This window comes from Cimex lectularius, unplaced genomic scaffold (genome assembly GCF_000648675.2).
Source record: "Cimex lectularius strain Harlan isolate CLEC.00 unplaced genomic scaffold, Clec_2.1 scaffold63, whole genome shotgun sequence".
Classification (NCBI taxonomy): domain Eukaryota; kingdom Metazoa; phylum Arthropoda; class Insecta; order Hemiptera; family Cimicidae; genus Cimex; species Cimex lectularius.
In genome coordinates, this window is record NW_019392694.1 from 1,072,373 (window position 1) to 1,083,688 (window position 11,316).

An 11,316-nucleotide genomic window follows, 5' to 3' on the forward strand; every position below is an offset into this window, starting at 1 on the left:
AAACAATGTTTATAAATCCCATCCCCTGAAGATGATCTCAATAAAGATGGAAATGTTTGGCACGATAAAAAAAAATGTTTTTCTGAAACCCGTCACACCAGACCACATATCACGATCTCCGATTAACTAACGGTTACTAAACACCACACATATAGAATCCAAATTTGAATTTAAATTCCTATATTTTTACAAATTTTGTAGATAATGGGGGCAATGACATAAATCTAGTTCCGTGGCATAAACTTGTTTTGTTATATTTAAATGACTAATGATATCCCCTTATTAATAGGAGTCAAACAGTGCCATTTTTAATTCGTGCAAAATCTCTGGTTCATTGGGCGATTTTTATTCACTTTGACAACTCATCCCAAAGGTGTTCGATAGGGTTTAAGTCGGGGACTATATGCTGACCACTCCAAGCATTGAATTGAAGCCAAGTAGCCCAACGATTAATGGCATATAAGAAAGAACAACTTCTGATAACACATCTCCAGTGTATCGCGCAATTGTTAGGGAACCCTCGATGAAGATCAAGTTTGTGAGACCTTCCGTAGAATGCCTGCTCAAACCATCTCCATAGCTTCTCGGGAGAGAAAATGGTGCGGTGATATATCACTCTCCATTCTTCTTCAAACCCTCTCATGGCTGGTCAGAAGACCTCAACCAAAAACAAGATTTTAGTACAATCTTGCTTTAGACCAATTGATGTGATTTCTTGCGAAATTTAATCGACCTTAACTGTGCTTTGTCAGAAGTTCTGGACCAGTGGCAGGCCTTCTCGCACGTAATCCAGCTTCTGAACGTCTTCTCCTTACATTGTGTAATCTGATATTAACATTTCTAACTTGTTGAAGTCGTTGCTTGATCTCAACTGAGGTAAATAGAATGTCGATTACGAAGTACATTGGAAGGAATAAAACGATCATCTCTCTGACTTGTGACACGGTGGCAATCCGATCCATGCATTTTTTAGTAACCTCCACTATCTTGATAACGATGGAAGACCCTTCGTACAGTTTTTCTGGGAATGTGGCACCCTGGCACATACGCTTGACTTCTTCCATCTTCCAACAATGCTAATTCTAACCGAATCTGTACCACTTAAAACCATCACTCAAACAAATTTGAAACTTAAACATGATACAACTTAAAAAATCGAACCATCGGAATGTTAGAAGAAGGGGATAGTTTAGAGTTGAATTTGAGGAAGCGTGTTCGCATAAGAGGGAATTTTAAGATCTTTAGGATCGTTTGATTGGTGACGTAGAGGGGAGCATTAAGGATACGGCGGAGGTCTTTATATGGAAAGGATTGAATTCGTTGGATGTTGGACCGAGCCGCGCAGTTTGACTCCGTAAGTCCAAATAGGTCTGACGAGTGTTTTGTAAGCAGTTAGTGGTTGGTCCCAGGAGATGTCTGAGTAGACCATATAAGTTCTTGTCGTTTTAATATTATATGTGGATTCCTTGTAAGTCTGCTATCTAAGTAAAGCCCAAGGTAGCGGACTTGGTTCGATGGTGGTATTATTTTATTGTTAATGTGCACTGGTGGGCAGATTTGACATTTGAATGTAAACGTAACTTGTTGGCTATTTTGCTCGTTCAACCTGATCCGCCACCGATTGCACCAATTGGTAATGAGGTTCCGATGTATTGTTGGATTGCTTCTGTGGCAGGATTGGATTGGAGTGAGTTGATAAGTACACCGCCATCGCAAAACGTCCACGTAGGTTTTGAGTGTGTGTTTGGATGTGTGGGTATGTAAACAGTATAGATGGTGTAGAGGATTGGGCCTAGGATACTTCCTTGTAGAACGCCAGCTTTGATTGGTGTACAAACGGCGCCGATTCTCATTTTAAACCATCGATCCGAGCGGAAGGACTTCAGGATATGATTATAGGTTTGAGGGAGGATTCGTTTTAAAGTATAAAGGAGGCCGTGGTGCCACACTCGGTCAAATTCTTCGTAACGTCCAGAAGTACGGCTAAGCAATATTGTTTATTTTCTAGCCCCGAGGATATTGAGTCGATTATTCTAATATTAATATGGTGCAGGGGTTGGGGCATAAAGGCTTAACAGACTCGACTTCCGTTTTGCTGATACCTGCTAAGACCAAAAATGTCTAATAACAAAATACTTTTCAAGTAAACTAGGTGAAATTTATTTTTCTTGAAACTAACATGAAATTTCGTTTTACCACCTCTAGAGACCCCTAAATAATAAATTTTTGGTTGAATTAAATTTATCGATTTTTGAACCCTCTAAAATTTTTCTGATTTTTAAAAATTGTAACAAACGAAATTTCTGTTTCACGAAAAAAAATTCTTAGCTTACTTGACAAAATATTTTGTTTTTGGGCATTTTTGGGTTATTGATATACTTTGGTTTTACAACATTTTTATTGCAATCTACATTTAAAAAAATGTAAAATTATATATTCACATAATTGATTTGAGCAAATAGAACGGCGAAATAAAAATATTATAAAACGGAAACTTTCAATTTTTTTTTGTTAAACCAGGACCTATTCACAAGAAGTGAGGATACGTGTCCAATATTTTGGAGAGTAGAATCACCAAAAAAAGTTTGGTCCAAATCTGTGACGCACCAACCTAGTCGTCCCCTCATAAGTCTCAGAAGGGAAAACAGTCGAAACACCGATAAATTTATAAAATAATAAAAAATAAACATGCATGAGAAATAATGTGACTGAGCAACTAACAATAATTCTTGAGTGTGTACAATTAGAATCAATAAGATTCTGTTTATTAAGTGTAAGCCACTCTTTTGGTTCTCTTTGTTGAAGACTAAGTGATGTTTGGGGGCCATGCTGATGACATGGAATTTTTTTAAGAAGTTGTATTTTGCTTAACTGAAAAGCATATGCTCTTCATCTTCTTGACCTCTGCAAGTCACACATTGTTAGCTGGTTTTTCTTTTAGTTTATGAAGGTAACGATTTAGTAATGACCAGTTAACATTCGACTAGTCTACTTAGTTAACATAGTATATTTACATTCCAAATGTTTATCAAATACATTCTAATTGTATAAAATTATTTTTAGAAAAATAGAAGATCATATTGGATGGCTACATTAAACTTTTACTGGATAATTCTAACCGTTTAAGAGTAGCTTGTATTGCTTCCAGACATATGACAACAGAGTAAGCACCTGCATCCACATTGTTCATTTCTGAAGTATTGTCAAAAAAAGATTGACTTACTCTGAAATATATTATGAAGGTTAGTGCAATTTTGAAATTTAAAACTGTAGCTTGTTCACAAATCTTTTGTACAAAATTCTGTTAATAAGTTGAAATGTTAGAAGAAAGTATTACTGTTGTTTCATGGAAGAAGTGCTGTTACATCCATCTCTAGCACTTGCAACAGCATCGTCAATAGCTTCCATCCAATTTGAATCATCGGCGGTCATAATGTCTATAAAGGATTGAAATCCAGGTTCTAAGACATCTATCTAAAATATTGCTTTATTAAATAACAATAAAAAGATATTGTTGCACAAATTCACTTAATTATAATGCAATACAATATGATTCAAAATACCATTGTCGCGTTTCCAACTTTAGCATTGGTGTACTCATAAATCTTATCTAATGCTGCTTTCCAAATAGTAACCCAATCGTATGAATTGTTTGCTGCTCCCATCATCATCAGTGAATATAAAGCTCCATACATTCCTCCCACTTGACTCTCTGTTATTTCAGATATCAAAAAGAAAATTTTAGAAAGGTCCCTTAAATCCCAAGTTGCAATATTGTTTCTGATTCCTGATAAACGTCCTGTTATAAAATATGATCTCAGCGATCATTCATTTTGGATATCACCTGAGGCGAGTCGCTTCAAACAGGTGCCAAAATCGCCGGTCCCTTTAGCAAGGTCCAGCTGGTTGAGCTTAGATTCATTTTCTTCCAAAGACGTGCATATATTAATTAAAATATCTTCAAAAATTTTTGATTGTGGAACAGTCAATACTATGCCTGCAATCTGTACAATTACTTTGGTTAGGTTGAATAGAGACAACCTCCTACTACCTGCCTTGATTATATCAGTCAAATAGATGTATCAAATCTATACAATGCTATACATTGGAATCATATTACATTAGATAGGATACCAAATTGGATGGCTTCCATTAAATTATTAAAAGCAAAATGTTACATGTACTGTAAAACAAAAATCAGCTTTATGTTCCTCGGTACAAAAAGAAATTACCAAGCAGTAAACAAATATTTTTCTCTCTCTAGCTAGATACTGCAAAACTACAACCACCGAATACATACGATACAGGAGTTTCATAAAATGAAGAGCACACTCTTCAGCGACTTTTGTGTATGCAACAGTCAGCTCAACTCTGAATGGCATTGGAGCATATTGATAGAATATATAACTACAGTGAAGAAATTATGGAAAATAAGCTGTGAGTAAGAACAACACTGAAAAGAGCAAGCACATGGCTTGCAGCTGTTGCTTGCCCAACATTACATGGTGCTTAATAGATCCATAACACTGACTATTGCCAGAGCTACTATTAATATATCAATTACAACAAGCAAATATTTAAATATAATCCAACTGAATGAGTTGGATTGTATGTTCTGATTCCATGTCACCATTGCTAACCCCTAAACCAAACAAAGGGCTGTTTTTTAATTTTTACATGTCTGTTGTTTACCCCATTGCAAATAGAAACAAAGCTAACACAGTCTTAAACTGTCTTAAACGAGCCAGAATGAAGTAATCAGCAATACCTAGTTGCCTTTTTCAAAGTAAAAATATGACAACAAAATTGGTTAGGGGTTAGATTTCATAGGTTATGTGAGGTAAACATTTCATACATGGTTAACCTTTCACACCATGGATGACTCTTGGTGGTTTCTTCCTTTAAAAAAAAGTAATAATACAAAAATAAATATATAAAAGCTTAGATATACCAAATTTAAGTTGGGTTTTTTCTCTATAAATGTGATTGGTGGAGCTTGTCCAAAGCTGTATGCTGAGAACGTCCATCCAAAGGCATCTGTATTGGTATCCAGTTCAGTTATCCAAAGCTTCTTACCAGTGACGTTTAATATAGTTATGTGAAAGCCTTTTGCATCTAAAGAAGTCATCATTTTTCCAACATAGACACGTTTGATCACAATGTTCCACTTTTCTAAAATAACAATGAATAATATTAACTGTCTTCTTAGCTTAAGAAATGAGTACTACTTTTTACTATTTTTATTACTATTTCTACTTACTATTTATAAAGAATGAGTTCTTCAAAAATATGTCTTACAATAAAATTTAACTTGTAGAAATTTTATTTTTATAATTTATCATTTTAATTTAATAGGAAAATGTTGAATGCTTAGAAATGAAAATATACTTATCAACTAATTGTTAGGGACTTTCAGCATATTGATAAGCACCAATTTGAGTTACAACTTCATAGGCGATGCTGTACATTTCAAGATCAGTGCAAATTCCAAGATTGTTTATTAGAATGACAAAGACATCATTTTTTGCCTTAATGTGTGCCTCCTGGTATAATCTCGCAAGGAGAGATTCTACTATTTCTTTCATACTTGATATCTTCAGAGAAAATAATACAAATTTTATGAGAATGACAAGTTTGTCTTTAAGCTTTGAATTGTTGAAAACATACCTTCACTGTTTTTATACCTTTTTCACCATTCAAACCCATTCCGATTTCCATTTTCCTTTCAGTAGTACCCTTGAAAAAATGTTTACCTTCGAATAGCGTGCTTGGTGCTAAAGCTGCACTTAGTGTGTACATCCTTGAATTTATTTCTTCAGCTTCTTTTTTCAGGAATTTTAGTTTAAAACCTTTTGATGTGAGACCACCTATTATCTGATGCCATTATTTAGAATGCAAATTTTAATATTAATACTAACTTAAAGAATTGGGCAAATTCATTACATAGATATACTTACTTTTGAAATTAATGCTATCCCACAGCAACCCCTTCTTCCACAATCGATCGTTTGAAATTCCCCATGTACACAATCTTCTGACACATAAACACTTTCAATCTTAAATGGATCAATTATTGATTTGCAGAAGGCTATTTTTAAAACTCCTCGATGGTTGTTTTATCAACAAATTTATTGATTTGGACAAAGAAATAATGAACTGCTTGAAACATTTATTCATTAATGCCAATGTATTTTGGGAATCATCTGTCTCCCATGTTCAGGTGGAATCCTCAGTATGAATCCAAAGACAGAACTGATTTTAAACTTAGATAAATACTCTACAGTTTTCCAGTCTGAAGTTATTGCAATTGAACACAACACCAGAGAAATAAAAAGCTAGGAAAGCATGCCAGGAAGATAGCCATTTTCTCCGACAGTTATGCGAGGTAAAGGCAAAAAGCATATGTTACTGTATGGAAGCTCTGGCAGAAGTCAGTGACACCAATGACCAGACCCTGGCATGGAGGGGCCTTCAGAACAATGAGGAAGTAGACATGTTGGCCAAACAAGAGCCAATATGAATTATCAAACCCTATTGTGGCTTAGCATCATGCCACAAAACTGGATCAATAATGAGTCCAACAGTTGGAACAATACCCCAGAAACATGAACAGATTCATAGAAGGGCCATCCACAAGACTTATAAAGTAATTACTGGAAGGTAATCATAACAGGTACAGGATTCTGACAGGGCACTGCCATCTAAGAAAGCACATGCACTGGATAGGAGTACAGACAGAAGATACACTGTGAAGATATTGCCAAGAAAAAGAGACCACAGAACACGTTTTATGTTTTTAATGAGGGGTTATGTAGGTGTAGATGCAACTAGGAGATAAAAAGCAAGCAATATCCTACACTAAGGAGCCACTGGCAAGGCTATGGAGGTTGATTAACAACCTGAAGTTGGTCAGGGAGTTATAAAATAGAGAAAAACAATAAATCTACTCAGGTTGAGGTGCAGAAGGCCTTGTTGTGGCCACCTCTTTTATCCCTATCCTTGATTCACAGCTCCTAGGATATTATGCATACTGTCACTACTACTCTATATGTTAACAGTATGTTATAACTCCTAGAAGCCGTAATGAGGGGAGTCAGATTGGCGACGAAATGCATTAGCAATGAATAAATGGAAATTCAATAGCAGTTCATTATTTCCTTGTACAAATAAAACAATTTAAAAATGTTCTATAAGTCCTTACTTTTCTACCAAGTAGCTTCAATCTTTCTACCGCCGTTCCAAAATTAAGTTTGTTGTCCATGTAATTAAGAACCAGTGCTAAAACCCCACCTTTATTTTTTGTTAATAAATTCACCATTCCTGTGTATATCGTACTGGATGGCGGAGAAGAGTGTAACGTTCCAAGTATGAAACCTGTTAACATATTTTCTCCCACAAAACCTAGACAAACAAAAATACAGCTAAAAACTCAATGATAATTACAAAGTGCATCACAACTTGTTTTTATGTGAACTTTTTGGCAATTATAAATAACAATCAAATGTTGATTAAGTATAGAAGATTGTGAAAGATTTATGAAAATGCCCTGTAATGTATCTCAATCACATTCAATTTACCTGCACCAAACGGTTCATGACCTGCCCTTCCACCACTTACCAATGCGACTTTATATTGCCGATCCTACAATAAGAATTAATGAGAAATCCAATGTCAATTAGCGATGAAAAAAAGAAAAAAAAACACATAAAACATCACCTTATTGTACATTACAATTTTTGAATTTACATCGACTGAAAGTCCTGGATAAGCCACTTGGATTCCCTTCAAGAAGGATTTAATACAACTGTCTGTATTGTCTATTAGGCTGTTTTGTTGCATTTTTGTTAATAACTTAAACAGAAATTAAGCATACTTACTTAGATTGACATTAAAAAAAAGGACAAAACGTAATGTATGCTTATTGTACACAATATACCAGTATAGTAAAGGCAAAAATTTGTGAACAATTAGAACATCTATTCTCATTAAGGCGATTAATTTCAAAACTGGCTCAATCAATTTTCAAAATTATTACAGGAGACACAAAAAGGGTTTTAGAGCCATGCAATATGGTTTAGATTTAGATCAGGCAGAAGGACAAAACAAAAATGAAAGAACAATTTACTCATTGGACACAGACAATCCAATAATCTCCTATAAACTTTGAAAGGAAAGAACTTATAATGTGTCAAAGGAAGAAGGAATAAACTGCAAATCCTAACAGGATTGTTAATAGGAAACTGCAAGCTATTCAAAGAAGATTGGAATAATCCAAGATGAGATATGCAGATTCTGCAAAGTAGCAGAGGAATCACCAACGCACCTACTAACAAACTGTGGAGCTACACTTGCCCGCAGGCGGAAGTGCTTTGGCATGTTCAATGTGACCATAGAAGAGATTCAACCGGTAAAACTAGGCCTACTAATCAACTTCATTGATGAAATAGGACCGGTGAGCTTTAGACAGAGAACAGGGGATACAATAGTTTTTAAAGGATGCAGTATATTACACCCCGACTAATTCATCTACATCTAGGTAGGAAAAATAGTAATGTGGAAATAGAATTTTATTTGGGGGGGGGGGAATAAAACGAAACAAAACACATCAACGGTGAACAACGCATTGAGCCAGTAATGATCTAAACCCATATTTGGACGCATTTTTGTACTGGTCACTTTTGCATAATATAATGCATGGAAAACTTAAAAAAAAATGATTTGCAAAACATGTGAATTGAGCTGGTTTTGAAACGAACCACCTCAATTAGGAAGTACAATTACTCAAAATAAATATAATACATTTAATTACTTAGTGTTACTTTATTTAATAATTGGTGATAATTCCCAATCAATGAATTACACTTTAAAACAACTTATTTTCAAGCAAAAAAATCAAGCATCAAATAATGGGAGTTAACAATCTATTGATGGATAGTATACCTAATAGTTCTGCTGTTGATTCAAAAAGTATTATCTCAATACTAATCTTAAATACAATAATTCTAGTACACCTAGAAACCAAAGTACCATGATAGATACTTTGATTTTATTTATTTTATAAATCTCGGTTGGGGTTTTCCCATTACTCAAGCAGCAACATTTTGTTTAAGTTGTAAAAAACAAAACAAGAATGATTTACCCAAATCTACACAACATGTCATGTTTCTATCCATTAGAAAATTGATTAAGATGAGCTTTTTGGTCTTATCTCTAATGTTTTACACACAATGCTTTCATGCAAATGATGCTATGTTGAATACTGCGCAGTTGGAAATTTAGTGAAGCATATTCTGGAAAAGATTTGGACTTGCTTATAATGCATTATAAAATTTTCATTTTAAGCAGTCTACCCACCAGCCCATCAAGGAAAAATACCCTGGAACAATTAAGACCGTGAACTGTCTTCAAGTTATATTGATAGATACACAAAGATGATAATTGGAACCCATCAGGCAGTTGTAAGCCAGCTAGAAAAAACTATTGGACAAATCAATAATCAGACCATTGAAACTTTATGGAAACGAAATTTGTGGTGGTGCTTCTGACTCTAAAATAAACAAAAAAGCCAGATTTTCTATAGCAGAAGAAATGAAGAATGCTATGTGTATCAGAAAATTGATCTAGTGACCACAATAATTTTGTTTAACCAATATCATTCAATCATCTTCATTACAATCTTATTATGTATCAAAATGATAATCCATGCGCAGACAACAGTCATGCCTCTTCAAAACTATATGTCGCCTGCAGGGTTCTATTGAAATTATACTATGGCATCCAGCTCTGCCATGAAGGTTAGGTTTTCGAGGTTAGGACACTTGGAACCTTTTTCAAACTTTTTTGTCCCCCTTAATACTGAGTATTTCCACTTCTGGCAGGAATTACATCCGTTAAAGTTAAACGCCTTCGTATTCCTGGGAAAAGATTTCTGGTAAAATCCTGAGGAATTCTTTCCCATTCGTCAAGACGTCCGTTACCAACTTTTCTCAACGGGCCTTCTGTCTCCTGGCGATTTCGCGATGGCTGTATCCTTCCTTTAATAATGTTATGACCCTGGCACTGTCATACTCAAGCGCCTGATTAGAACGATTGAAAAACGTTTAAGAATAATATCAAATGAAACAACGAAGGAAAATGATTTACTGAAAGTGATTTTTACGCGTAGCAAAATGGAAGATCACAATGTTACTTTTTGAGCAAATGAGATTAATCAGCACAGCAGTAAATAAAAAAGGTAAACAAAGCATTATTTACTATTTATTTTGACTATGATAGCTTCTAATTACCTGTACTTAATGTGAAAAGATAATGGATTTAATTTTAAACTAAATAAATTGAGTGGTGGGTTAAATTTGTTCATCAGTGTAAATACTTTTTTCGTATCGTACGTACCTTAAAACGAATTTTTATGGAATTTGAATTTGTAGTTTGATTGTATGTGTTTATCAGCTGATTGTTACTGAATTTGGACCACGTTAGCCCATTGTTCATATCGGCGTGTTTGAACTTTTGGCAATATCAATTTAATTAAATTTATGCGATGATCGGACACGTTAAAAACATCGGTTTCTCTTTGTTCTTTGGACAGGGAATAAAGCGACCACAACAAATGAAACCAGGGAAAAATATCATTTCGTGAGAGCGTGTATGCAAAAAACAAACCTCATATATCATCTACTGTACCACAAAAATTATTGGGTTTGTTGATCCCTTTAATCAATTTTTTCGACTCTGTTGGACGATAACAAATTCCAACCCAGTGCACTGTACCGTTAGAAATAATATGCAGTCCCATTTGAAAAATATCTTCGTTGTATTGTTTAACCCGCATATATTTAATTTACAATGTGGTAAAATATGTTTTTTACAATTCCCTTGCGTTAAAGAATATTAAAAAGGGGATGGTCAATGTACAGGGTTTAAAAAAAATAAGCCTTTAATAATTTTTAGTGTTGTTTCAAATTTTTACCTTTTTTTTGAGAAAAATTATAAAGGGTGCCTCAGGCCCAGTTCAACTACAAAATTTCAAATACGGCCGTATACATCATTTTAAAGATTTTTTACGCTGAAAACAATGGTGCAATCGGCTTTTTAATTCATCAAAAAATTACTAAGCTTTAGCAAAAAGTATGAAAAAACGCATTTTGTTGTTTAGTTGTTAATGCCAATAATTTGTTTCTTCTACTAAAAAAATTAATTAATTAAAAAAATAAAGCCTGATGATGGATGACTACTGTCTCTCTCGCCTGTAGGTCTAGGTCTACTCTAACCTGGCAGTCTAGTGTGAGGCCTTTTAACTCTGAAGCGCCGAAGAAC

General features: G+C 34.5%; 1 protein-coding gene across 2 annotated transcripts; it reads right to left on the minus strand.

The window, feature by feature from the left end:
• Nucleotides 1-2,852: 2,852 nt before the first annotated feature.
• LOC106674287 (PTS-dependent dihydroxyacetone kinase 1, dihydroxyacetone-binding subunit DhaK-like) lies at nt 2,853-10,470 on the minus strand. 2 transcript variants are annotated; one of them, XM_014406923.1, is made up of 13 exons: nt 10,393-10,470; nt 7,717-7,851; nt 7,578-7,641; nt 7,202-7,401; nt 5,958-6,056; nt 5,668-5,874; nt 5,432-5,594; nt 4,952-5,172; nt 3,845-4,004; nt 3,564-3,787; nt 3,338-3,474; nt 3,120-3,224; nt 2,853-2,904 (listed from the first exon to the last, which is right to left on the minus strand). In XM_014406923.1, the coding sequence occupies exons 2-13, from the start codon at nt 7,837-7,839 to the stop codon at nt 2,868-2,870; spliced, it is 1,740 nt and encodes a 579-aa protein (XP_014262409.1). In that variant the 5' UTR covers nt 7,840-7,851; nt 10,393-10,470; the 3' UTR covers nt 2,853-2,867. The 2 variants fall into 2 exon arrangements, with proteins under 2 accessions (XP_014262409.1, XP_024081749.1); XM_024225981.1 differs by lacking the exons at nt 2,853-2,904; nt 3,120-3,224 and having other exon boundaries at nt 3,393-3,485.
• Between the last annotated feature and the right edge of the window lie 846 nt (nt 10,471-11,316).